Source organism: Melanerpes formicivorus, unplaced genomic scaffold, assembly GCF_026170545.1.
Source record: "Melanerpes formicivorus ecotype bairdi unplaced genomic scaffold, bMelFor1.0.p_v2 SCAF_34, whole genome shotgun sequence".
Classification (NCBI taxonomy): domain Eukaryota; kingdom Metazoa; phylum Chordata; class Aves; order Piciformes; family Picidae; genus Melanerpes; species Melanerpes formicivorus.
In genome coordinates, this window is record NW_027142386.1 from 1,253,645 (window position 1) to 1,280,972 (window position 27,328).

The 27,328-nt window shown below is 58.8% G+C and overlaps 1 protein-coding gene across 1 annotated transcript; it reads left to right on the forward strand.

The window, feature by feature from the left end:
* BTBD2 (BTB domain containing 2) lies at positions 1-26,849 on the forward strand. Its single transcript, XM_068156335.1, has 9 exons — positions 1-626; positions 6,432-6,551; positions 13,458-13,614; positions 15,846-15,951; positions 17,167-17,364; positions 19,582-19,774; positions 20,911-20,998; positions 22,211-22,357; positions 24,119-26,849. Exons 1-9 carry the CDS (start codon positions 1-3, stop codon positions 24,278-24,280), a joined length of 1,797 nt encoding a protein of 598 aa, XP_068012436.1. The 3' UTR covers positions 24,281-26,849.
* Positions 26,850-27,328: the final 479 nt, after the last annotated feature.

The following is a 27,328-nucleotide window of genomic DNA, read 5'->3' on the forward strand; positions in this document are numbered from 1 at the left end:
ATGCGCCGCTGCTGTCCCGCTCTCTGCACCAGCACCGGCAGCCGCCCCGGCACCCCTCGCCCCGCCGCCGCCGTCGCCATCGCCGCCCCTCTCCCGCCCGCCGCCGCCGTGTCCCGCCCGCCGCTGCTGGTGCTGGTGCTGCTGCAGCGCCGCCCCGCGCCGCCCGCTCCTGCGCCTCCGCCGCACAAGATGGCGGCCGGTGGGAGCGGCGGGGGCCCCGGGGGCCTCTCCTCCTCCTGCCCGCAGCCGCCGCCGCCACCGCCGGGCAACGGCGCGGCCGCCGCGGCCGCCGCCTGCACCAACGGCGCTCCCCCGTCGCCTCCCGGCCTCACCTACAACCAGTGCGGCGCTGCCAACCCGGCGGCGAGCGGCGGCGGCGGCGGCGGCGCGGGGGGCCCGGCGGCGGGGACGGCGGCGGCGGCGGCTGCGGCGGCGGGGGCGGCGGGGGCGGCCGGCGGGGCGGGCGGCCCCGGCGGGGCGCTGCAGCGGGAGCCGGTCTATAACTGGCAGGCGACGAAGCCGACGGTGCAGGAGCGGTTCGCCTTCCTCTTCAACAACGAGGTGCTGAGCGACGTCCACTTCCTGGTGGGGAAGGGCCGCGGCTCGCAGCGCATCCCGGCGCACAGGTGGGCAGCGCGGGCGGGGGCCCGGGGGGTGCGCGGAGCGGGGAGCCCCGGGGCGGGGGGGCGGGGGGCGCGGGGCAGGCCGGCGAGGGGGCGGCCCGTGGGGCTCCCGGGCCTCGGGGCAGGCCCTGCGCTGCGTGCGGAGGTTCCCGCAGCGGGGATGGGGATGAGCCGGGGAGGGGAGCTGCAGGGTTGGGGCTTCTGCGTCTCCCTCCTGAAAGGAGAGATGGGGCTCGGGGAACTGCGCCCCGCGTTTCTCCGCCGCGGCGGGGATGCGCCGGGCTCGGCTCGGCCCAGCCCCGGCGGCAGGCGGCAGGCAGCAGGCAGCCGGCTCGGGGGGAGGCAGCCGGCTCGGGGGGAGGCAGCCGGGCAGCGCCGGGCGCCGGCGTGCGGAGCCCCCCGGGCTGGGCTTGTGCAGCTTGCGAGGCGATTCTGCCCCGCGGCCTTGGCCGGGCGCTGTCGCCTCGCATCAGCGTCGTGTTCCTTACGGTTACCGAGGAGGGGGTGGCCCTGAGACGGGGTCCGGTTTGCCTCTCGGCAGGGTGTTCCCTGGAGGGTAGGTGCGACAGGGGCAAGCACGGGGAGCAAAACCCCTAAATCCCTGCGCTTGTAAGCCACCCTTGGTTGTGTGGGTACTGGAGGAGAGGAGGAGCGGGCCCCGAGAGTGCCTGATCTCTGCTGACAGAGAAAGGGATCGGTGGGAGCGCTGGGGATGGAGAGGAGAGAGCAGCGATTGGAGACAGCAGATTCCTGCCCACGACATTTCCTTCCTAGGAGAACCTTTCTTTTGCCTCCTTTCTGAAGCTCGGTATTTTGGGGGTAATCTGCTACCATAAAACACCCCTCAGGATTCGGCAGGAGGTGACATCTGGGCGGGAGGTAACCAGCTGAGGTTAAACGCTGGAGGGCTGAGCTGCCATTTGAAAGAGTTTGTGGCTCTGAGCTCCTGGCTGGCTGAGAAGCTGGGCATGGCTTCCACCTGGGTAATGCAAACCTCAGGTGGTTGACTGACGTTCAGCTGCTTCTCTGGGCAGCTCCTCTGACGTTCAGCTGCATCGTGGGGTAGCCCTGGTGAACTGCTGTGTGCCACTTGCACCACGGCGCTGCGGGACGTGCCTCTGGGCTGCTCAGCTGTACCAGCACTAAACAAAGAGCCTTCTGCTCTGCTCTTGGGAGAGTCCACCTGCAGGTCTCTGTCCAGTTCTGGTGCCCCCAGCATAAGGGGGACGTGGAACTGTTGGAGAGGGCCCAGAGAAGGGCAACAAAGATGATCAGAGGGTTGGAGAACATCCCCTGTGGGGAGAGACTGGGAGAGTTGGGGCTGTTGAGCCTGGAGAAGAGAAGGTTCCAGGGAGACCTCAGAGCAGCCTTCCAGGACTTGAAGGGGCTCCAGGAGAGCTGAGGAGGGTCTTTAGACAAGGGTTGGGAGTGCCAGGCTGAGGAACAATGGCATTGAGCTGGGAGAGGGGAGATTGAGAGTGGACTCCCTTCGGTTTCCTCTTCTCCAGGCTGAACAACCCCAGTTCCCTCAGCTGCTCCTCCCCAACCTTGTTCTCCAGACCTTTCCCCAGCTTCATTGCCCTTCTCTGGACCTGCTGCAGCCCCTCAATGTCCTTCTGGGAGTGAGGGGCTCAGAACTGACCCCAGGATTCACTGGTGCCAGTCCAGGGGCACAATCACTTCCCTTCTCCTGCTGGTTACCCTTTGGCCGATCCAGGCCAGGATGCCGGTGGCCTTGGCCACCTAAGCACACAGCTGGCTGATGGTCAGATGGCTGCCACCCAGCACCTCCAGGTCCTTCTCCACATTTCTTCACCAGAAGGATTGTTGGGCCCTGGAAGAGGCTGCCCAGGGCAGTGGTGGAGTCACCATCCCTGGAGGTGCTGGCAGCTGTTTGGATGAGGTGCTCAGGGACATGGTCTGACGGTGGTGAACAGGGAGGTGTTAGGTGGTGGTGGGGAGTTGATGATCCTAAGGTGCTTTCCAGCCAGGCAGTTTTGTGATCTCTGATGTGGTCTCATGGTGTGTTGGAAATGGCCACTTTTGACAGCAAACTGCTCAGGGCAAGGAAGCTGAGAGTTGTGGTCCTGCAGGAGCTGGAGGTGATGGTGCAGTTGCTCCTTGGTTGGGCTCCTCCAGGGAGGAGCAGAGCAGAGGTGATGCCTTTGTAAGCTGAGGTGGTTGAATGTAGCATCCATGCCAAGTGACCACAGTGATGCCATCCACATGTGGTGGTGCAGGGAAGAGGTTTCTGAGCCTGTAGGTTTAGGTGAGTGTCTGAGGGAATCTGTCAAGTTCAGTGGTTCTGTGAAGCCATGGAGGAAGACAGTAAATACAGAATCAAAGAATGGTTTGGGTGGGAAGAGACCTTTAAAGCTCACCCAGTCCAACAATCTGCCAGCTAGAGCAGGTTGTTCAGAGCCCCAAACAACCTGACCTGGAATGGTTCCAGGGATGGGACATCTCCCACCTCTCTGGGCAACCTGGGATGGGATCTCACCACCCTCAGCCTCAAAAGACCCTTGAGGAGGGCAGATTGAGAGTGGAGATGAGGAAGAAATTGTTGAGAGTGAGGGTTGGGGAGAGCCTGGCACAGGCTGCCCAGGGAGGCTGTGGCTGCCTCCTGCCTAGGGGTGTTCAGAGCCAGGCTGGATGAGGCCCTGAGCAGCCTGGGCTGGTGGGAGGGGTCCCTGCCCATGGCAGGGGGGTTGGGACTGGATGATCTTGGAGGTTGCTTCCAACCCAACCCATTCTGTGATTCTATGAAATTACTGCTTCACATCTTGTCTAAATCTCTCCTCTTTTAGTTTCAAACCATCACAGGAGGCCCTACTAAAAAGTCCACCCCCATCTTTTTGTCCCCATCAAGTACTGAAAGGCCACAAGAAGATCTCCCTGGAGCCTTCTCTTCTCCAGGCTGAACAGCCCCAGCTCTCCCAGCCTGTCCCCACAGGCTCCAGCCCTCTGCTCATCTTGGTGGCCTCCTCTGGACCCTCTCTGACAGTTCCACATCCTCCTTGTGTTGAGGGCACCACAACTGGAGTCAGTGCTGCAGGAGGAAGGGCCTGAATGGTTTTGATATCTGATGGTGACATGGCCAAGGTCAGGGCCTTGGTTATGCCCCGCAGCAGGAGGGCAGCAGGGCTTTGTTTCAGCCTTCTTCTAGATCTGCTTCATGGAGCACAACATCAACCAGCTTAGAAACATCTTAAACCTCATCAGCCAGGAGCTGAGTGGGTGTCATAATTGAGCTTGTTAATTGGCCAGGAAATGTGGCCCAAAAGGGAGCCTGTGGCCATGGTCCCCTCTCTGTGCACAGCCTGGGATGGCTTCAGCCTGGGGACAGTCCATGGGGGGTTTCTGGCTGCTGTTCCCAGGTGTTTCTCTTCTGAGGTCATCCTTCCTCTTCTTGCTCATGTGTTAGTCTCTGCTGTGGAGAAAGACTGAGAGCCCTGGAGCTGGTTAGGCTGGAGGGGAGAAGGCTGAGAGGGGCTCTGATCAATGTCTGTAAATAGGGGTGGGGGGCAAGAAGAAGGTGCCAGGCTCTCCTGGCAGGCTCTCCTGGGTGATGCCCACTGACAGGACAAGGAACAAGTACAAGCTGGAACCCAGGGGGTTCCACCTCAACAGGAGGAGAAACTTCTGTGTTGTGAGGGTGCTAGAGGCCTGGAGCAGGCTGCCCAGAGAGGCTGTGGAGTCTCCTCTGGAGGCTTTCCAAACCCACCTGGATGTGTTCCTGTGTGCCCTGCCCTGGCTGACCCTGCAGAGGGCTGGGACTGGATGATCTCCAGAGGTCCCTTCCAAGCCCCACCATTCAAGATTCTTCTGACTTGAGCACCTGCAGTGTCCCATGTTGAGCTGTTCTCATGCTCAGCTCCAGGCCTGCATTGTTCAGGCTTCTCCTTGCCTCCAGCTCCCTTCACCAGGTGTCTCTGGGCCTTGGGGGAGCTGGAAGCATGCAGCCAGCAAATGCTCATCACTCATTAACTTCTTGTCACCCCTGGTCTCACCAAACTCCAGCTCATCACGTGCTGCCCTGCTCCTGGGCCAGCTCTTCTGGAGGAGGTATTTTAAGCTCTCTTGGCAGCAGAGCTGATGGAGCAGGGAGGTGGTGTGCAGCCCCGGGGCACTCCTGGTCCTCCAGTGGCTTATTACTGGCATGGCTGCAGTGCCTCAGAGGGGAGCAGCGCTGCTGCACACACAAACTAAGCTGGGGTGAGGAGTGGAGGTGCCAAGGAGTACAAAAACAATAGGGGAAAAGAGGTGGATGGGGATCTGTGGGTAGCAGACTGAGAAGGGTTTTCTTGCAGGCCTTCCAGAGCCTTTAGATTCAACTTTGGATCCTTGTGAAGACAAAATAATTCACCTCAGGGAAGTGGCTGTGGCACTGTTGCAAGTCACTTTGCTTTGTTCTTGCAGAGGGAGTGAGGAGCAGTCAGGTGTTGCTTGCTAATTGTTGAGGTTGGAAGAGGCTTTTGAGATCATCCAAGTCCAATCCTTAACCCAGCACTGCCAGGGCACCACTGAGCCATGGCCCTCAGCACCACATCTCATAGAACCCTAGAATGGCTCAGGTTGGAAAGGACCTTAGAGATAGATCATCCACTGCAACCCCCCTGCCATGGGCAGGGACACCTCCCACCAGCCCAGGCTGCTCAAAGCCTCATCCAGCCTGGCCCTGAACACCTCCAGGCAGGAGGCAGCCACAGCCTCCCTTGGGCAGCCTGTGCCAGGCTCTCCCCACCCTCACTCTCAACAATTTCTTCCTCATCTCCCCTCTCAATCTCCCCTCTCCCAGCATCAAGTTTTGACAGCTTGCAGTGCTGTCCCCAGGGCTGTGTTGCTGGTGGCAGGGGAGGAGGGTCACAGAGACAAGTTTGCAGTGCTCTCAGGAGCTGGCTGTGAGAAGCAACAAAGTTGGTGAGGGGTTTGGAACACAAGCCCTATGAGGAAAGACTGAGGGAGCTGGGGTTGCTCAGCCTGGAGAAGAGGAGACTCAGGGGTGACCTTATCACTCTCTACAACTACCTGAAGGGAGGTTGTAGACAGGCGGATGATGGTCTCTTCTCCCAGGCAGCCAGTACCAGAACAAGAGGACACAGTCTCAGGCTGTGCCAGGGGAGGTTCAGGTTGGATGTTAGGAAGAAGTTCTATACAGAAAGAGTGATTGCCCATTGGAATGGGCTGCCCAAGGAGGTGGTGGAGTTGCTGTCATTGGAGGTGTTCAGGAGGAGACTTGATGGGGTGCTTGGTGCCATGGGTTAGCTGTTTGGGTGGGTTGGATTGGTTGATGGGTTGGACACGATGATCTTGAAGGTCTCTTCCAACCTGGTTTGGTTTATTCTAATAAAGGTTTATTTATTCTAATAAAGAGCTGCACCGAGCTTGGGCTCTGCTCTCTGGGGGCATCTGAGGCCCTTCACTTCCTTCTTGCTTAGCTTCTCCACCACATGAGCGACCTGGACGCTCCTCCAAGGAGGCCTTTGCAAAGCAGCCACGTGCCTTCCCTTCCATCATGCACCAGCTCTTGTCTTTGGAGGGGAACCCTTCCTCTGGGTGTGCTGAGACAGGGCTCAGAATGGACTTGGTTGCAGCTGTGGTGTGGAGCAGCAAGCCTGAGGCTTCCCTGCTCTTGCAAAACCCTTTCTGCTTTAACCCTGGGCAACGATTTGTTTTCCCTGGGGGGGTGGCCTTGGGGGAACAGCAACCAGCCTGGGACTGGGTTGTTTGTTTTTATTTATTGGAGACTGCCTTTAACAGGAGGTTTTTTTGTGCTTGTTTGGCTGTTTTCTTTTCCCCCCCTCTCAGGTTTGTGCTGGCTGTGGGCAGCGCAGTCTTCGATGCGATGTTTAATGGGGGCATGGCCACAACCTCTACGGAGATTGAGCTGCCTGACGTGGAGCCTGCTGCCTTCCTCGCCCTGCTGAAGTAAGCTGCTGCTCTAGGCTGACTGGGGGGAGCAGTGTGGTTGGAGAGAAGGCTGTGAGGGCAGTGGAGTGGTTTGTGGAGTGGAGGTCGTTGGGTTTCTAAATCGGAGTCACCGATTGCAGCAGGTCAGAAGGGATCCCTCCGAGGGCAGCTTGGCCAAGCCCCTGCAGGCAGCAGGGAGAGCTCCAGCCAGAGCAGGCTGCACAGGGACACAGCAAGTCTGATCTTGAATGGCTCCAGGGAGGGAGCCTCAACCACATCCTTGAGCAACCTGTTCCAGTGTCTTCCCAGCCTCCCTGTGCAGAGCTTCCTCCTGAGCTCCAACCTAACTCTGCCCTGCTCCACTTCCAAACCATTGCCCTTGGCCTATCCCCACAGCCCCTTCTGAGCAGTCCCTCCCCAGCCTGCCTGCAGCTCCCCTGCAGATACTGAAATGCAGCTCTGAGGTCTCCCTGGAGCCTTCTCTCCTTCAGGCTGCATAGCCCCAACTCTCCCAGCCTGTCCCCACAGCAGAGGTTCTGCAGCCCTCTGATCATCTCTGTGGCCTCCTCTCCAGCAGCTCCAGGTCCTTCTTGTGTTGGGGGCCCTAGAGCTGGCCCCAGCCCTGCAGGTGAGGTCTCCCCAGATCCCCTTTGTTGATCTGTTCAGGGCTGGTTCAATGCTGTTATCAAAACTCCCTCTTTTCCTGGGGGAGACTGCAGTGAAGCTGCTGCACAGCAGCCTCTGACTCTCTCCATGCTTTGGTTCAGCAGTGGTTAAATGGATTAGCTGCCCTGCTGCTGATCTGCACTGTGGGCAGAACTACACTGGGGACTTAATACTGTTGTAAACATGCAGTTAAATACCCTTACACCAAGCAAATGCTGCAGCAGGGAGGTGTTCATGGCCCTTGGGGGTGAATTGATTCCCACCCTGGTCAGATGTTGCCTCATAAATTCTCCCTCATGCTTTGGGGTGGTTTGAAGCTGTTGGGGAAATGCAATCAGAGAATGGTTTGGGTTGGAAGGGACCTCCAGAGCTCATCCAGTCCAACCCCCTTGCAGTCAGCAGAGACATCCTCCATTGGAGCAGGTTGCTCAGAGCTTTGTCCAGCCTCAACTTGAATATCTCCACTCAGCTGTCTCCCTGGGCAAGCTGGTGCAGTGTTCCAGCAGCCTCCTGGTGCAGAACTTGTTCCTCACATCCAATCTCAATCTGCTCTGCTCTAGTTTAAAGCCACTGCCCCTGGTCCTGTCCCTGCAGGCCTTTGGGAGCAGCAGCCCCTCTGCAGCCTTTTTCTAGCCCCCTTCAGGTACTGGAAGGCTGCTCAGAGGTCTCTTAATGCTCTGGAAGTTAGGAATCCTTGGAGCTCCTTTAGGCTCTGGGTGAGTGAAGGAGTTGCAGCAGGTAAGGCAAGGGTGTGAGCTGGCTGTCAGCTGCTCCCTGGGCTGCCTCCCTTGTGGTTTGTTCCTCTTTTGGAGAGCTGGGCTTGGATTTCCATGTAGCTGTCAGGCTGGGAGGAGGGGGGGGATGAGGAGGAAGGGGCTGTCCCATCCCATTCAGCCATGCCTTTAAGCTTGGCTGGTTCTCTGTGACATCCCCATTGTCCCATTTCTATGGCATTGCTGTCACCTCCTGCCAGGGCTTTCCAGCCCTGTGCTCTCCACATGCTTCCTACTGGGTCTGATGACTCTGTGGAGCTCTGGCACACTTCTGGCTTTACCTTCAAGAAGGGCTTTGGTCAGGACTGTCTTAGAAGATGTGAAAATGCATCTGTGCTGCAATGAAAGGCCAGAAATCAGACTGGATGTGAGGAAGAAGTTCTTCCCCAGGAGGGTGGTGAGAGCCTGGCACAGGTTGCTCAGGGAGGTGGTGGAAGCCTCAGCCCTGGAGGTGTTTGCAGCCAGGCTGGATGTGGCTGTGAGCAACCTGCCCTGGTGTGAGGTGTCCCTGCCCATGGCAGGGGGTTGGAAGGGGATGATCCTTGAGGTCCCTTCCAGCCCTGACAGCTCTGTGATTCTAAATAATAAGGGAGCCCCAACCCCCTTCCCCTTCAGCTCACTTGAAACCAAACTCCAGCACTTGGGGGAATCCCTTTAATTGGTGCTTGGCTCTCCCAGCTCAGGTGAAGCTCTCTGGAGGGCAGAGGTTGTTGTCTTTGTGACCTGGTGAGGCTGCAGCAGAGACTGAACTAGAGGCAGACTCTTGTTGCTGCCCTGCCAGTGCTGAGGCTGTGGTCATGGATGAGAGCCACCACCTGAAATGTTGGTATTTGGGGTAGGAGCAGTGTGTGGAGTTAGCACAGGGCCTCCAAAGCCTGAAGCTGTGGCTAGGGTCAGTGGTGGATGCTTAAATGGAGATTCATAGGATCACAGAATGGGTTGGGTTGGAAGGGACCTTCAAGATCATCCAGTTCCAACCCCCAGCCATGGGCAGGGACACCTCCCACCAGCCCAGGCTGCTCAAGGCCTCATCCAGCCTGGCCTTGAGCACCTCCAGGCAGGAGACAGCCACAGCCTCCCTGGGCAACCTGTGCCAGGCTCTCCCCACCGTCACTCTCAAGAGTTTATTCCCAATAGACTCAAACTGTCCCTTGTGAGATGTTCAGAGCTTAGATGTGCCAAAGGAAGGTTTGGGATGCTGTGTTCCTGCAGGAATCTTCCCAAGGGCATGGTTTGAACCTTCCCAGGGGGAAACTGGCCCCTCCAAACACTGCTCTGAAATGGCAGCTGACCCTTACAGCTGCCTCTGGACTTGCTCCAAGCTGTGACCTAACACTGTAGGAGCAGAAGCTTATCAAGGGACAAAGAAGAGAGAAGAGAAGGCTCCAGGGAGACCTCAGAGCTGCATTGCAATATCTGCTGGGGAGCTGCAGGCAGGCTGGGGAGGGGCTGCTCAGAAGGGGCTGTGGGGATAGGACCAAGGGTTTGGAAGTGGAGCAGGGCAGGGTTAGGTTGGACATCAGGAGGAAGCTCTGCACAGGGAGGGTGAGGAGACACTGGCACAGGTTGCCCAGGGAGGTGGTGGAGGCTCCATCCCTGGAGCCATTCAGGCTCAGCCTGGCTGTGTCCCTGTGCAGCCTGCTCTGGCTGGAGCTGTCCCTGCTGCCTGCAGGGCCTTGGCCAAGCTGCCCTTGGAGGGATCCCTTCCAACCTGCTGCAGTCTGTGGATGTGCCCATCCTGAAGCTCAGCACAAGGCCCTTTCTGGAGAGCCTTTGGTGGTTCTGTAATGCTCTTGAGAGAACCTTTTGAATGACTTTGATTTCCATGGTAACCCAAAGAACAGTTTTGATTGTCTGGGGCTGGGATCTGAGTCTCCTCCTTCCCAGTTTGAGCCTCTCTTGTTTTCCATCTCAGCACAAACAGTTTGGCCTCTCATAGAGATAAATACTAACCTCATTAGTGCAGTAATTAGAAGTGGCTGTTGTTAGAGCAGCTCTAAGAACAGGCCCCTGGGCAACCTGGGCTAGTGCAAGGTGTCCCTGCCCTTGGCAAGGGGGTTGGAACTAGGTGGCCTTTAAGGTCCCTTCTAGCCCTAACCCTTCAGTGAATCTTTTGACCTGGTCATTGAAAAGGGTTGCTTAGAGAAAAGAGGTCTGGATGTGTGCAAAATACCTCCCTGAGCTTGGTGGTGCTGTTAAGAGAGGCTCTAGAGCAGCACAAAACCTGCAGCCAGCAGTGCTGGGAATGCTTCCCTCCCTTGGAATTCTCCCTGTTTGTGCTTCACAGAATGCTAGGGGCTGGAAGGGACCTCTGGAGATCATCCAGTCCAAGCCCCCCTGGCAGAGTCAGGTAGAGAAGGGCCCAGAGGAGCACATCCATGAGGGAGCTGAAATCCTCCAGAGGTGGAGACTCCACCACCTCTCTGGGCAGCCTGCTCCAGGGCTCTGCCACCCTCACACCAAAGCTTCCCCCTCATGTTCAGATGGAACTTCCTGTGTTCAACCTCATGCTCATTGCCTCTTGTGCTGTCTGTGGGGACCACTGAGCAGAGTCTGGCTCCATCCTCCTGCCCCTCACCCCTTAGATATCTGTAAGCATTGATCACGTCCCCCTCAGCCTCCTCCTCTCCAGCTCCCCAGCCCTCAGCCTGTCCCCATGTCAGAGCTGTTCCAGTCCCCTCAGCATCTCAGTGGCCCTGTGCTGGACTCTCCTCAGTAGCTCTTGGTCCTTCTTGAGCTGGGGAGCCCAGAACTGGGCACAGTACTCAAGATGTGGCCTTACCAGCACAGAGCAGATTGGGGGAGGAGAGCCTCCTTTGACCTGTTGGCTACACTCAATGCACCCCAGGATGCTGAACTGCCTCCTGCCCCTCAATGGCTGGAGAAGCTCTGCAACAGCTCAGTGCACCCCAGGATGCTGAACTGCTTCCTGCCCCTCAATGGCTAGAGAAGTTCTGCCACAGGTCCCTGCAGATGGGGCCACTGCCTGGCACGCCCCTAGCAGGACCCTGCTGCTGCAGGGAGCCTCCAGGAGCAGCAAGGTGTTGCTGGGTCCCCTAGAGAAAGGCAGGAGAAGCAATTGCTGGAGTTGCCAAAGCATTCCCTGGCACAGGGCTGCCAAGCACAGTTGGCACACGTGGTGCCACACCTCTGCCCCGTGCCTCCAGCATGTTGAGTGGCAAATGCTCCACTGCTTAAAGGCAAAGCAGCCCACAGAGGCCTCAGCATGGGCTCAGCTGTGCAGTGTGGGGCTGGCTTTACTGGGCTCAGCCTGGCAGTCCCTGCCCTCTCTGCTCAGCAGGCTCAGAGGCTTGGGCAGGCTTCTGCTGCAGGCTTTGTTTTGCCCTGCAGGATGAATGTGCTTCCTTGTGCTGACCTCCCAGGGAAGGCTGAGCTGGGCTGGCAGCAGGGCAGCCCTCGTGTCCCACTGCACTTAACTCTTGCTTTGTGCTGGACTTCTGCTGTGCCTGGGCCCCAGGGAATGGTTTGGCTTGGAAGGGACCTGCAAGATCCACAGATTGCACTGGGCTGGAAGGGACTCTCAAAGCCTCTCCTTGATAGATGAGAGCCAGTGGAAAGAAGGTGCAAACCCTTCCAGCTGTAAGTGTGAGTGCACCCTCAGCAGGGTTGCTGGTGGCACCAAGCTCTCTGGTGCTCTGGACTCATTTAGGGCAGGGATGGCATCCAGGAGAATCTTGACAGGCTTGAGGAGGGTCAGCTGCATGAGGTTCAACAAGTCAAAGTGCAAGGCCATGCATCTGGGTCAGGCCAGTCCAAGGCACAAATCCAGGCTGGGTGCAGAGTGGGGTGAGAGGAGCCTTGAAGAAAGAGCCTTGGGGGTGTCTAGAGACAGGACCAGGGGGAATGGTTTGAAGCTGAGGCAGAGCAGGGTGAGACTGGAGCTGAGGAAGAAGCTCTTCAGTAGAGAGTGGTGAGCCTGGCACAGGCTGCCCAGGGAGGCTGTGGCTGCCTCCTGCCTGGAGGTGTTCAAGGCCAGGCTGGATGAGGCCTTGAGCAAGCTGATCTAGTTGTAAGTGCCCCTGCCCATGGCAGGGGGGTTGGAGCAGACAGCCTGGATGAGGGCACAGAGGGCACTGCCAGCAGGTTTGCTGATGACACCAAGCTGGGTGGAGTGGCTGCCACAGGAGGGTTGTGCTGCCATTCAGCAAGGCTTGGACAGGCTGGGAGTTGGGCAGGGAGAAATGTAATGAGGTTCAGCAAGGGCAAGGGGAGAGTCTTGCACCTGGGAAAGAGCAACCCCATGGAGCAGGGTAGGCTGGGGACTGAGCTGCTGGAGAGCAGGGAAAGGAAGAAGGCCCTGGGGGTCTGGCTGGGTGGGAGGTTGACCCTGAGCCAGCAGTGTGCTCTGGTGGCCAGGAAGACAAATGGTAGCCTAGGCTGTATTAGAAGGGCTGTGGTAAGTAGGTAGAATAGAATAGACCAGACCAGGTTGGAAGACACCTTCAAGATCAAGTCCAACCTATCATCCAACACCACCTAATCACCTAAACCGTGCAACCAAGCACCCTGTCAAGTCTCCTCCTGAACACTGGAGGTGGGGAGATTCAGGCTGGAGGTGAGGAGGAGGTTCTTCACCATGAGAGTGGTGAAGCCCTGGAATGGGTTGTCCAGGGAGGTGGTTGAGGCCCTGTCCCTGGAGGTGTTTAAGCCCAGGCTGGCTGAGGCTGTGGCCAGGCTGATCTAGTGTGGGGTGTCCCTGCCCATGGCAGGGGGGTTGGAACTGGATGATCCTTGTGGTCCCTTCCAACTCTGACTGATACTATGACACTACCTCCAGTGATGGAGAGGTTCTCCTCCCTCTCTACTCTGCCCTGGTGAGGCCACATCTACAATACTGTCTCCAGTTCTGGGCCCCTCAGTTCAGGAAGGACCTCAGGGAACTGCTTGAGGGAGTCCAGTGCAGAGCCCCAAAAATGCTGAAGGGAGTGGAGCATCTTCCTTAGGAGGAGAGCCTGAGGGAGCTGAGGGCTCTGTAGCTTGGAGGAGGAGACTGAGAGGTGACCTCATTCATGTTTATAAAGACATAAAGGGTGAGTGGCCAGGGGCTGGAGCCAGGCTCTGCTGGGGGCTGCCCAGTGCCAGCACAAGGGGCAGTGGTGGGAGCTGAGGCAGAGGAAGTTCCTTGTGAACATGAGGAAGGATTATTTCCCTGTGAGGGTGACAGAGCCCTGGAGCAGGGTGACAGAGCCCTGGAGCAGGCTGCCCAGGGGGTTTGTGGAGTCTCCTCTCATTCCAGACCTGTCTGGATGTGTTCCTGGGTGACCTGCTCTGGGTGACCCTGCTCTGGCAGGGGGGGCTTGGACCGAATGAGCTTTGGAGATCCCTTCCAGCCCCTAACGTTCTGCGGTGACCTCTGAGGTCCCTTCCAACCTGAGCCATGCTGTGACTCTGTGGAGCTGAGCTGTGAGGGTCCTTAGCCTGTGCTCTTCAGCAGGGCAGTGTTTGTTTGTTTGCATGTTTCCAGGTTCCTTTACTCAGACGAAGTTCAGATCGGCCCCGAGACTGTTATGACAACTCTGTACACGGCCAAGAAATACGCAGTGCCCGCCCTGGAGGCTCACTGTGTGGAGTTCCTGAAGAAGAACCTCCGAGCAGACAATGCCTTCATGCTGCTAACACAGGTGAGCTGACAGCCCTCTGCAGGGGGAGGCCCCTGGGGGAGCTCCAGCCTGCAAGGAGCGCAGAGGCTTTCTGAGCGCTACAGATCCGAGCGTCCAGAGAGCAGAGGGTTCCTCCTCAGGGTGCCAGAGTCCAGCCTGCAACCCAGCACCACCATGGCCATCAAACCATGGAGCCACAGAATGGCTTAGGCTGGAAGGGACCTCAGAGATTGTCTCCTCCAACCCTGCTGCTGTGGGCAGAGAGGCCTCCCATCAGGACACAGCTGCTCAGGGCCTCCTTCAGCCTGGCCTTGAACACCTCCAGGCAGGAGGCAGCCACAGCCTCCCTGGGCAGCCTGTGCCAGTCTCACCATCCCTGTACTGAAGAACTTCCTTCTCAGCTCCAGCCTAACCCTGCTCTGCCTCAGCTTTAAACCATTCCCTCTTGGCCTGTCTCTAGACACCCTCAGGAAAAGTCCACAGAGATGATCAGAGGCTGCAGAGCCTCTGCTGTGGGGACAGGCTGGGAGAGCTGGGGCTGTGCAGCCTGGAGAGGAGAAGGCTCCAGGGAGAACTTAGAGTAACCTTCCAGTATTTGAAGGGCTCCAGGAGAGCTGGGGAGGGACTTGTGACAAGGGCTGGGAGTGCCAGGCTGAGGGACAGTGGCTTTGAGCTGGGAGAGGGGAGAGTGAGAGTGGAGATGAGGAAGAAACTGTTGAGAGTGAGGGTGGGGAGAGCCTGGCACAGGTTGCCCAGGGGAGGCTGTGGCTGCCTCCTGCCTGGAGGTGCTCAAAGCCAGGTTGGATAAGGCCTTGAGCCACCTCTTGTTGAGGTGTCCCTAGTGTCTAGTGGGAGTTGTCCCTGCCTGTGGCAGGGGGTTGGAGCTGGATGAGCTTTGAAGTCCCTTCTAAGCCAACCCACTCCATGAGTCCCTGGGGCCAGCAGCCCTGCAGCCCTTCTGCAGAGCTTTCAGTATCCAACGATGTGGAAGCTCCTGCTCAGCTGGCAGGGTCAGGGTGGTGCCTGGAAGCACTGGGGCCACGTTCACTGGTGTGTGGGGACAGCAGGACGTGCCTGCAGGCATGCAGAGCCCCAGCAGAGCTGGTGCCAAGAGCAGCTCTCTGCTGTGCCTGTGACGCTGAACCGGCTGTGAGAGGCTGCGGCAGCCCCGCCGGGCAGCCAGGCACGGAGCTGCTAATGAGCCCTGGAGCCATGGAGCCACTGGGCTTGGAGAAGGCCTTGCAGATCATCCAGTCTAGCTGTTAACCCAACACTGCCAGGCCACCACTAAACTGTGGCCCTCAGCACCACATCTCCATGGCTTCTCAGGGATGGGGATTCAAGGACTGCCCTGGGCAGCCTGGGCCAGGCCTTGGCAGCCCTTCTGGGGAACAGGTTGTTCCTCATGGCCAGCCTGAATCTCCCCTGTGCTACTTCAGGCTGTTTCCTCTTGTCCCATCACTTGTTACTTGGGAGAAGAGACCAACACAAACCCAGCTTCAGCCTCCTTTGAAGGGGGTTGCAGAGTGAGGTCTCTCCTCAACCTCCTTTTTCTGCAGGCTGGACACCCTCAGTTCCCTCAGCTGCTCCTCACCAGCCCTCTTCATAGACTCACAGGATGGTTTGGTTGAAAGGGATCTTAAAGATCATCCAGTTCCATCCCCCCTGGGCAGGGACACCTCCCACCAGCACAGCTTGCTCAAGGCCTCATCCAGCCTGGCCTTCAACACCTCCAGGCTGGAGGCAGCCACAGCCTCCCTGGGCAACCTGTGCCAGGCTCTCCCCACCCTGAGTCTCAACAATTTCTTCCTCATCTCCAGTCTCAATCTCATCTCTCTCCCAGCTCCAAGCCATTGTCTCTCACCCTGGCACTCCCAGCCCTTGTCACAAGTCCCCCCCCAACTCTCCTGGAGCCTCTTCAGGTACTGGAAGGCTGCTCTAAGGGAGCAGCTGAAGGGAGCTTCAGCCTTTTTTCCACACTGAACACCCCCAGCTCCCTCAGCAGCTCCTCCCCAGCCCTGTTCTCCATCCCCTTCCTCAGCTTTATTGCCCTCCTCTGGACCTGCTGCAGCCCCTCCATGCCCTCCTTGACGTGAGGGGCCCACAGCTGACCCCAGTTTTCACGGTGCAGCCTCAGCAGTGCTGAGTCCAGAGGGACCTGCAGGCAGACTCTGGGGGGAAGGGGGTGGGGTCCATCCTCAGTGTAGACTCCCAAATGCCTTCTGTGTTCAGCACTGCTGCTTCTCCCCCAGGCAAGGCTCTTTGATGAGCCTCAGCTGGCCAGCCTCTGCCTGGAGAACATCGACAAGAACACCTCTGACGCCATCAACGCTGAGGGCTTTACAGACATTGATCTGGGTGAGGCTTCCCCCCCCCCCCCCCATCCTCCCTCCCTCCTCCACCTGCTTTCATAACCAGCCTCCAAAGCTATGCCAGGTTAAGACTTGACACTTCTGTGGCTCTGCTCTTCTGCAGCCAAGAGCAGTGGCTGGCACTGGGTGTTTGGAGCCAAGGCATTTGCTTGCAGTAGCACCCTGGAGTCTGCATGCCCTGGGCCAAGCTGAGCGGTGTGGGCATGCTGCAGAGGCCATTTCCTCTGTTGGTGTTGGCAGCTTTTGGGGTGGGTGTGAGCTGCCTTCTTCTTGTGGAGCTGGCTTTGTTCCCCCTGAGGTTTGGTCAGGTTTTGGAGTGAGGAAGGTGGTGTGTTTTTGGAGGCCAGAACTGGCTCTTGGAAGGATCCTCTGCAGCTCTCAGGCTTGCTGGGGCACAGCTAATTAAACCCTTCAGACTTTAACCTTCTTCTGCCTGAGGTGGGACTGTGGAGGTGATGCACAGAGGAGCCCTTTTGGCTCTCATGCTGCTTGCTTCATCCAAAGCTAAGTTGCAGCTCCTTCCTCTGCACTTCCATTAACACCCCAGCGAGCCAGGCAGGGTTGGCTGCAGATTCATCACCCTCAGAGGCTGCAGGCAGCACTTGGAGGAGATCCTGGGGTTGTGTGGGGGCTGGAAAATTATCCCCTACCCACCCCCCCCCCCCAAACATTCTGCTGCTTTCTGGCCAAGACCTGTGGAAAATTTCCTAGGCACAGCCTAAAACTACCACAGCTTGGCTTTGGCTTTGGGTTTGGGTTGCTTTTATATCACTTGCTTCTCACTTTCCTTCTCTTGGCTGTCCACAGGGTCCTGGTGGCTAGGGGGAGGTGGGGGTGGTTTGGGTTAGTGCCTGGGGTTGTGATTGTCCTGCCCTGCAGACACCCTGGTGGCAGTGCTGGAGGGGACACATCCAGGGGGGGTTGGGGATGGTTTGGGGTGTGACTGTGCTGCCCTGCAGACACCCTGGTGGCAGTGCTGGAGGAGACACATCCAGGGGGGGTTGGGGATGGTTTGGGGTGTGACTGTGCTGCCCTGCAGACACCCTGGTGGCAGTGCTGGAGGGGGACACATCCAGGGGGGGTTGGGGATGGTTTGGGGTGTGACTGTGCTGCCCTGCAGACACCCTGGTGGCAGTGCTGGAGAGGGACACATCCAGGGGGGGTTGGGGATGGTTTGGGGTGTGACTGTGCTGCCCTGCAGACACCCTGGTGGCAGTGCTGGAGAGGGACACGCTGGGCATCCGGGAGGTTCGGCTCTTCAACGCGGTGGTTCGCTGGTCAGAGGCCGAGTGCCAGCGCCAGCAGCTCCAGGTGGTGCCAGAGAACAAGAGGAAGGTCCTGGGCAAGGCTCTCTCCCTGATCCGCTTCCCCCTGATGACCATTGAGGAGTTTGCAGCAGGTAACTCCACAGAAGGCCTCCCTGCAAGCCTGGCCTTGGCTTCCTCTCTCTCCACCAGTGACAGCAAAATGGATTTGGTTTGGGCTTGTTTCGTGGTTTGGGTTTTTTCCCCCTCTCTGTATCCTGTAGTTACTTAAATCTGTTGTTATCCCCCAGCCCCACTGAGCTGCCAAACCCACTGTGTAACTGCAGAGGGGCTGCTGGGGGGGCAGGAGCTGGGCAGGAGCCAGCAATGGGAACCTGCAGCCCACAAGGCCGATGGCAGCCTCCTTGTCCGTGCTGCTCTTGCATATGTATGGAGCAGTGGGTTGGAGCTCCTGCTCCATTCATCCCCTTCCAGGAGATGCTAATTGGAAGAGCTGATGGCTCCAGACATTTGCTGCTCTCAGATCTAACATTCAGAAAGCTTCTGAGGCTTGCATTTGACTTGAAACTCAACCAGCAGCAGCAGCAGGGTCACTTGTAGGCAGCTGCAGCAGCAGTGGGCACTGGCAGCACAGAAGGCCAAGGGCAGCCTGGGCTGCAGCCAAAGCAAACTCTTCTGTATTTCTCCATCTTCCTTTACCTCAAAGAAGAGCTAAAGAAAGCCCAGAGCTGAGCCTGTGCTCATCAGCTGCTCCTTAAACAAGAGACTGCCTTGAAATTGCTTCAGCTTTGTCCTTTTCCTGAGTTTGAGTGATTGCTTTGATGATCACAGCAGAGGTGGGAGAGAGAAACCTCCCTTCCACCTCCCTTCCACCTCCCTTCCACCTCCCTTCCACCTCCCTTCCACCTCCCTTCCACCTCCCTTCCACCTCCCTTCCACCTCCCTTCCACCTCCCTTCCACCTCCCTTCCACCTCCCTTCCACCTCCCTTCCACCTCCCTTCCACCTCCCTTCACCAAAAGAGGGGGAGAAACCCCAAAGAGGAGGCCCCAGGTTGTTGCAGGCAGCGGTTTGTGCAATCAGCTCTGCTCCCAGACCTGGAGCTGTGCCTGCAGATGTTCCACCTGGCAGCTCTGATGCTGCCTTCCCTCCCAGCAAGTAATTTGAAACTTCAGAGGATGGAGTTGGGCAAGGCAGGATGAGTCCAGACCTGAGCGGGGGCAGAGCTGCTCCCTGCTCAGCACAGCATCCAGAGGCTCATTTCTGCCAGCACTCTGCTGCCTTCAGTCCTTTCAGCCCTGCCTATTGCAGCCTTGGGCCACCTTCTGTCTGTGGAACACAGTGCTGAGCTTGGAGGGGGGCCCAGCCTGCACTGAGCTGAGCAGGAGGCACCTTGCTGCCTGGGGCTTCATTCCTGACTCACCACCAAGATCCCACCTGGGATGTGGGGCTGGCCCACTCCTGGCTGCAGGGGAAGCTCACCTCCCCAGGTACATCCCCAAAGGATCCTTGAGCACTTGGGCCAGTGGGAAGTGTCCCTGCCCATGGCAGGGGGTTGGACCTGCATGAGCTTTGAGGTCCTTTCCAACCCATTCTGGGATCCTCTGATTCTTGGACTCTAGGACTGCAGGGTCCTTTAGTTTTTGAGTTCTAGGATTCTAGGATCCTTTGTGGGATTCTTGGATTCTAGGATTGCAGGGTCCTTTGGTAGGATACTTTGGTTCTGGGATGCTTGGATTCTTGGATTCATGGATTCTAGGGACCTTTGATTCTCAGATTCTAGGATTGTAGGATCCTGTGATCCTTGGATTCATAGATTTTAGGGTCCTTGAATTCATAGATTCTATGATGATTCTGTTCTAGGATTCATGGATTATAAGATTGATCCTTGAATTGTAAGACCCTTGGGTGCTAGGATCCTTTGGTTCTGGGGTCCTTTGAGCCTTGGATTTGTGGATGATAAGATTGTATGATCCTTTGATCCTTGAACTCTAGGATCCTTGGTTGCTAGGATCCTTTGGTACTTGGGGCCCTTTGCTCCTTGGATCCGTGGATTCTGGGGCCCTTTGCTCCTTGGATCCGTGGATTCTGGGGCCCTTTGATCCTTGGATCCGTGGATTCCGGGGCCCTTTGATCCTTGGGTTCGTGGATTGAAGGACTCTTGGGTTCCTGGAGTGGTTGGTTTGGAAGTGCCCTCAAAGCTCCTGCAGCCCCTTCCCCCTGCCGTGTGCAGGGACACCTCCCCCAGCCCAGCTCGCTCCAGGCCCGGTCGGAGCTGCGTGTTCCTCCTCTTCCGTGTCCCCCTCCTGCTTCCCGCGGGCTGAGAGCCTCTCCTGTGCTGCTGCTCGGCAGGGCCGGCGCAGTCGGGGATCCTGACGGACCGGGAGGTGGTCAGCCTCTTCCTGCACTTCACCGTCAACCCCAAGCCGCGGGTGGAGTTCATCGACCGGCCGCGCTGCTGCCTGCGGGGCAAGGAGTGCAGCATCAGCCGCTTCCAGCAGGTGGAGAGCCGCTGGGGCTACAGTGGGACGAGCGACAGGATCAGGTCAGCTCCTCTGCTCGTCTGTGCCGAGCTCTCAGCCGCCCCTGCACCTGAACCCCCCCTGCCAGACCCTGACTTCCCCCCCAAAGGGCACAGAGCATCGCTGGATGCCTCAATCTGCAGGGCACAGCTGCGGGCTGCCACTTGGCTTCTGTCGTGGTGAAGGTTTTCAGCTGACCTGGAGGCCTCTTGGGGGATTTAGGTTTTTGTTCTGTCTCCTTCTGAAGTGGCTTCCTGCAGCTGTGCAGAGTGCTTGGAGTCACCACACAGCTTGTGGCCTCCTCCTGTGCTTGGCTCTGTCAGCTGCCAGGTTGGTTCCCTGCTCTGAGGGGCTTCCAGAAGCCACATTTTGACCTCATCTTGGCTCTTGGAGGAGGGATTAGCCTAAACTGCTGCCTGTGGCTGCATTGCTGCTGGTACCTGGTTTGGTTAGACCTCAGCTTGTGGAGAAACAGCAAAGCCAGGCTGGATGTGGCTCTGAACACTCGAGAGTGCTCAGAGAAATCATGGGTGTGGAATTAAAGTGAGGGGAGGTCCCCACCTGCAGTCCTCTGTCCAGGTCTGGTGCCCCCAGCACACTGGGGACTGGAACTGGTGCCCCTGGCACACTGGAACTGCTGGAGTGGGTCCAGAGGAGGCCACAATGATGAGCAGAGGGCTGCAGAACCTACTCTGTGGAGACAGGATGAGAGCTGGGGCTGTTCAGCTTGGAGAAGAGAAGGCTGTAGGGAGACCTTAGAGCAGTGTTAGAGCAGAGTACCTGAGGGGGCTCCAGGAGAGCTGGGGAGGGACTTGTAAGGGCTGGGAGTGCCAGGACAAGGGGCAATGGCTTTGAGCTGGGAGAGAGGAGACAGAGTGGAGATGAGGAAGACATTGTTGAGAGTGAGGGTGGGGAGAGCCTGGCACAGGTTGCCCAGGGAGGCTGTGGCTGCTTCCTCCCTGGGGGTGTTCAAGACCAGGCTGGATGAGGCCCTGAGCAGCCTGGGCTGGTGGGAGGTGTCCCTGCCCATGGCAGGGGGTTGGAACTGGATGAGCTTGAAGGTCCCTTCCAACCTAACCCATTCTGTGACCCTTGCTTGTGTCTGCCTTGTGGCCAAGCAGTGCCAGGCTGCTCTGACTCCTCTGCCCTGTCCCTGCAGGTTCTCTGTCAACAAGAGGATCTTCGTGGTTGGCTTTGGGCTCTATGGATCCATCCACGGCCCCACGGATTACCAAGTGAACATCCAGGTGCTGCTCCCTGCTGGCTGGGGAGGGCTGGCTGCTGAGGGGCTGCTCACACCTTTTGGGGTCCATAGGCCCCAAAACCTGAAGGGAGAAGGGGCTGGGTGTGATGTCTGGCCAGGGTGCTGGCAGCTGCAGCCAGGGCCAGATGGGGCCCTGGGGATCAGAGGGATTATTGCTGTCCCCTGGCTTGCGTCACTGCAGGATCTCCCCAGCCCACAGCCCCCGGAAATATCTCCTGGAGCCTGGTGACGCAGTTTGGGAGCAGGCTGGAGGTGCTTCCCACTCCAACAGCTCTGCTCTGGGGGTGCTGCAGCTCTGCTTGGACCTTCTTTGGCTCCTGGGTGTTTGATTGCAGCAGAGCAGCCAAATTCAAGGAGGGAAGAGGAGAGGAAGCAGCTGCTGGGTCTGTGCTGGTCCTGGGCAGTGCTGCTGGGTGGCCTCACCCCACCAGGGACCATGATGAGCTCTGAGGGGGACTCTGTTGTCTGAAGTCCATCAGGATTAAAGGCTGGAGTGGTGTTTCAAGAGTGGGTTGTGCCCAGGTGGCCAAGGCCACCAGCATCTCAGGCTCAGCAATGGAGTGGCCAGCAGAAAGGGATTGTGCCCAGTGCTGGCTGCACCTTGAATCCTGGGTTGGTTTGGGCCCCTTGCTCCAGGAAGGACACTGAGGGGCTGGAGTGGGTTCAGGGAAGAGCATCAAGGCTGGTGAAGGGTCTGGAGAGCAGGGCTGGTGCAGAGCAGCTGAGGGTACTGGGGGTGTGCAGTGTGGAGAAGAGGAGGCTAAGAGGAGACCTTAGAGCAGCCTACCTGCAGGGGACCTGCAAGCTCCTGTGGGGATAGGCTGAGGGGCAGTGGTTTGAAACTGGAGCAGGAGAGGTTTAGGTTGGACATCAGGAGGAAGTCCTGCAGCGTGAGGAGACACTGGAACAGGTTGCCCAGGGTGGTGATGGAGGCCCCAGACCAGCCTGGCTGTGTCCCTGTGCAGCCTGCTCTGGCTGGAGCTCTCCCTGCTGCCTGCAGGGGGTTGGACAAGGATGCCCTTGGAGGCTCCCTGCCGAGCAGAAGTAGTCTGTGACCTGCCTGCAGTGCTGCAGGACAGGCTTCCAGCAGGAGCCTGGCTGTGGCTGAGGCTGTGGCTGAGGCTGTGGCTGAGGCTGTGGCTGAGGCTGTGGCTGAGGCTGTGGCTGAGGCTGTGGCTGTGGCTGTGCCTTGCAGATCATCCACACAGACAGCAACACGGTGCTGGGGCAGAACGACACCGGCTTCAGCTGCGACGGCTCCTCCAGCACCTTCCGCGTCATGTTCAAGGAGCCTGTGGAGATCCTCCCCAACGTCAACTACACAGCTTGTGCCACTCTGAAGGTACCCTCCTGCCCTGCCCATGGCTGCCAGACACCAGGCAAAGAGAGGGGAGGGGGCAGCAGCTGCTCTCCTCCTGTCACTGCAGCCTGGTTCTTGGCTCTGCCTCTCAGAGGCTTTGTGGTGTAAGGCTGAGGGAGCTGGGGTTGCTCAGCCTGGAGAAGAGGAGGCTCAGGGGAGACCTTATTGCCCTCTACAACTCCCTGAAGGGAGGTTGTAGCCAGGTGGGGGTTGGGCTCTTCTCTCAGGCAGCCAGCAGCAGAAGAAGAGGACACAGTCTCAAGCTGTGCCAGGGGAGGGTTAGGCTCAAGGTGAGGAGAAAGTTCTTCCCAGAAAGAGTAATTGGCCACTGGGATGTGCTGCCCAGGGAGGTGGTGGAGTCCCCGTCCCTGGAGGTGTTCAAAAAGGCTTGGATGTGGCCCTTGGAGCCATGGGTTAGCTGTCAGGAGGTGTTAGGTGTTAGGGAATAGGTTGGACTTGATGATCTCTGAGGCCTTTACCAACCTGGTTGATTCTGTGATGCTCCCAGGCAAGCAGTGACAGAAGGAGAGGACACAGTCTCAAGCTGCAGCAGGGGAGGTTCAGCCTGGATGTTAGGAAGAAGTTCTTCCCCAGGAGGGTGGTGAGAGCCTGGCACAGGCTGCCCAGGGAGGTGGTGGAAGCCTCAGCCCTGGAGGTGTTTGCAGCCAGGCTGGATGTGGCTGTGAGCAACCTGCTGTGGTGTGAGGTGTCCCTGCCCATGGCAGGGGGGTTGGAACTGGCTGAGCCTTGAGCTCCCTTCCAACCCTGACAGCTCTGTGATTCTATGAGTGTAACTCTGAGAGTTTGTGATTCTGTCTTCTCTGTGCTCCTTGCCTTGGTGCAGCAAGAAGCTGCACCACAGACCAGTTACAGGAATGAGCAGGATGGGCAAAGAGCAACCTGGGCTTAGTGGGAGGTGTTCCTGCCTGTGGCAGTGGGTTGGAACTGGATGATCTTTAAGGTCCCTTCCAACCCATCCCACTCCATGGTTCTATGAACAGGTACCTGAGTCATGGGGTGTGGGGGTTTGGTGTGTACAGAGGAGCTGCAGTTCTGAGGGGGTGTCCTCAGAGCCTGCCTGCCAGGGCTTGAGCTGTTGGTATCTAATTGATGAGGGGCCTGGAGCAGCCCTGTGAGGAGCAAAGGCTGAGAGCCCTGGGGCTGAGAGCCTGCAGAAGAGCAGCTCCACTGGGGAGCTGAGCAATGCTCAGCAAGAGCTGAAGGAGCTGTGGGGGGCAAGAGGCTGGGGCCAGACTCTGCTTAGTGGTGCCCAGGGATGGGGCAAGGGGCACAAACTGGAAGCCAGGAGGTTGGAGCTGAGCAGGAGGAGAAAGTTGTTTGGGGTGAGGCTGCTGGAGGCCTGGAGCAGGCTGCCCAGAGAGGCTGTGGAGCCTCCTGGTGTGGAGAGCTTCCAACCCCCCCTGGGCACTGTGCTCCTGGGCAGGCTGCTGTGGGGATTGACCTGGATGAACGCTGGGAGTCCTTCCCCACCCTCCCTGTGCTTGGGAAGCAGGGACTCGGAGTGCTGGGAAGCAGGGACTCGGAGTGCTGGGAAGCAGGGACTCGGAGTGCTTGGGAAGCAGGGACTCGGTGTGCTGGGAAGCAGGGACTCGGAGTGCTTGGGAAGCAGGGACTCGGAGGCTGGCAGCCTCAGGGCAGGCTGTGAGGCCGGGCCTGCCGTGTGGGGCCGGGCCTGCCGTCTGAGCCCCCCCTGACGCGCTGCTGTCGCTGTGGCCTCGGCAGGGTCCGGACTCGCACTACGGCACCAAAGGGCTGCGCAAGGTGATCCACGAGTCGCCGACCAGCGGCGCCAAGACCTGCTTCACCTTCTGCTACGCCGCCGGCAACAACAACGGCACCTCGGTGGAGGATGGACAGATCCCAGAGATCATCTTCTACACATAGTGCAGCTGCCAGCTGCCCCTTGGACTCTCCTCCTCTCTCCCCCCATCGCCTCCCGAAGCAGCGCAAACCTCTGGCCGAGTTCTGGCCGCAGCGAGCGGAGCCGCCCGGCCCAAGGTCTCTCACTTCCAAACCATTCTCCCGGCTCATCCTCTGCCTCGTGCTGGTGATTCTGCTGCTCTCCCCTGCCGGAGCAACTCGGGGCCAGGGCAGCTGGCGCCCCAGGGCCGTTCCCAGGTTTGTCTGTGGCTGTTCCTCACTCCCCGCCCTAAGGAGAAGCATTTCCCGGACTGTGATGAATGTAGAAGCTTTCCCCCACCGGTCAGAAGCGTGGAAAGGAGTGGCTCTGGTTGTGGCTCTGCCTGCTGTGAGGAGATGATCCTGCAGAGAGACTCGAGCCCGGGGTGCTGAGGCCCAGCCGGAGCTCAGCGGCCGAGGTGGTGCCAGCAGGCACCGTGCCCAGCCCCTGCCCTGCTGCCAGCCACGGCCCCCGGGGCTGCCTTCAAACACTTGTGGCAAGTGGCCTTGTCCCCGGGGCTGCACCATGCCAGCTCTGCCGGGGCTTGAGGAGCACCTCCACGCTGGAGCACCTCTGGAGAGACTGCAGCCTTCTCCTGCCCTCCACACCCATCTGTGACAATCCTGCAGCTGGGGCAGTCCCTGAGGCCGCAGGGACCTCCCCGGCAGGGCCTGGCTGGGCAGGCTGTGCCCTGCCCTCCCTCTGCTGGGGCCGGGTGGTGCTGCCTCAGCCTCTGGCATGCTCCAGGTGATGGGAGGGGTTGGAAAGGCCTCGTGCAGTGCCCAGGGGCAGGCAGCTGTGTAATGCCCAGGGGCAGGTGCCTGCACTGATGGTTCCTGTGCCCATCTGTGCCCAGGGCTTGTCAGCTGGAGCCAGCAGGGGCCCTGCCTTGCCCAGCCCCTCTGTGCTCCTCTGCTGCTCTTCCCATGCACGTTCCAATGCATTTTCTCTCTCCCTGCATTGCTGCCCCAGCCTGAGCCTGCTGCAGAGCAGGGAGAGAGGCTGAGCTGCAGCTGCCTGCTGGAGGAGGCCCTGTGACACAGCTCAGGAGCTCAGGGAAGGCTCTGTGCTTGCTGTGTGCTTGCACAGCCTGCCCAGAGCAGGAGGAGGATGGATTTAGACACCACCTGTCCTGGGGCCCTTGAGCTCTTACCTGGTACAGTTGCTGCTCCCTGTAAGCAGCTTTGGCTCAGCAGGAGGATGTGGGTGGCTGCCCACCCAGCCCTGTGCTTGCTGCCTGCCGGTGAGGGCCATTTCCTCCTCCTACTCCTCCACAGAGGAAGCTGTAAGCAAAACTCTGCAGGGCAGTGTGGCCAGAGCCTGGCTGGAGCCCTGCAGCCCTGGCTGGAGCCCTGCAGCCCCCAGGGTGAGCCCCACAGCCCCCGGGGGGAGCCCTGCAGCCCCAGCAGGAGCCTGCTCAGGACTCACTGTGGGGTTGGTGCTGCTCAGAGCTGAGGCACAGCCCTGGCACAGCTCCACTCTGGGCAGGCAGAGCTGTTGGAACTCGCCCGGCAGCAGCTGCCGCTGCACTGAGCTGCTCAGAGCTGGAACCTGGTCGGCCTCGGTGCCTGCTCGCTCGCTGGGGCATTGATGGCTCCTGCTCCGTGGGGCTCTGCCCGTGGGGGGTGGCTGCTGGGTGTCCCCAGCACTGCCAGCAGCAGCAGCAGCAGCCTGCACCTCTTCACCAGTAGCTATTAGCAGTGTCCATAGTGTGTTCCCTTCTCTAGGAGGACGTTGTCAGATGTGTATATTGTCAGCCTGCTTCGAGGTAGGACGTTGTGAACAAGGCCAGTACACAGCAAGAGACTGAGAAACAAAAACAGGGGAAAAAAGGATGAAAAAGAAAAACAGAAAAACAAGAAAAAAAGGAAAAAAAAAAAGCTGGGTCCAGGACTTGGTTCCTGACCCTGACTCTGTGCAATGCAAAGTGTGAGACATGAACACAGCAGAGCCCTGGGCTTGCCCCCCCCCCGCCTCTGCCTCTCTTCTTCCAGCTGCTGCCCCGGGGAGGGCTCTCTGCTGGGGGGGGGGGGGGTGCAGCCCCCCCGGGGCCTCCCTCTGGCAATAGAGGAAATGGTTGGAGTTGGGATGAGGCAGGGGTGAGGCAGCAGACCCTGCTCAGGCTCCCTGCTGGCTCTTCCCTGGAAGAATTCTTTTTACTTCTCTTTTGTTCTGCTGATTCTCTGCCCCAGATCCACCCTCCCTGCCCACGGCCCCCCAGACGGCCGGGCCCTGGTCCTGCGGGGGGGGGGAAGGAGAGGACTCAAACTGAGCTACACCTGAGCAGCTTCTGTTCCTAACGGCTTTGATGCAGTTCTGGCTTTTGTAGATAGATGAATGTAACTCCTCGTTGGACTTGCCTGTTCCCAGAAGAAGTTAAGAGCCATCCCCCTGTGGTTCCACCTCCCCCTGCGGGCGGAGCCGGGGCCGCCTGGCCCGCGGCGCTCTGCCGCTGAATGTATTCGCTGCTCTCGTCCAGTGCTCACTCTGCTTCCGGCCAGCTTCGTGATCTGTAAATAGGAATCAATAAAGACACCCAGGTTGTCTTTAGCAGCCTCTCTGTGTGCTTTGGAGGGAGCTGATGGAGGCTCAGAGGGAGGAGGGAGCAGTGTCCAGCTGGTTCCCCCCAGCCAGGCTGCAAGGTGAGATGCTAGAACAGGCTGCCCAGGGAGGCTGTGGCTGCCTCCTGCCTGGAGGTGTTTGAGGCCAGGCTGGATGAGGCCTTGAGCAAGCTGTGCTGTTGGGAGCTGTCCCTGCCCATGGCAGGGGGTTGGAACTGGATGAGCTTTAAGGTCCCTTCCAACCCAACCCATTCTATCAGTGTATGAGGCCTGCAGCCTCATGGGCATGGGGGGCATGGGGGATGAGCCAAGCCCCTCAGCAGTGATGCCTTAGGAAGCCCTAGAGAGAGGCAGATGCTGCTTGGGAGGTCCAAAGCTGCTGGGCCATGAGGTTATGGTGGAGCCCCTGGGGCAGCAGGGGGCTGCATGTGAGCTCTGCTGTCTGCATGTGGGGCAGGCTCAGCCTGGCTT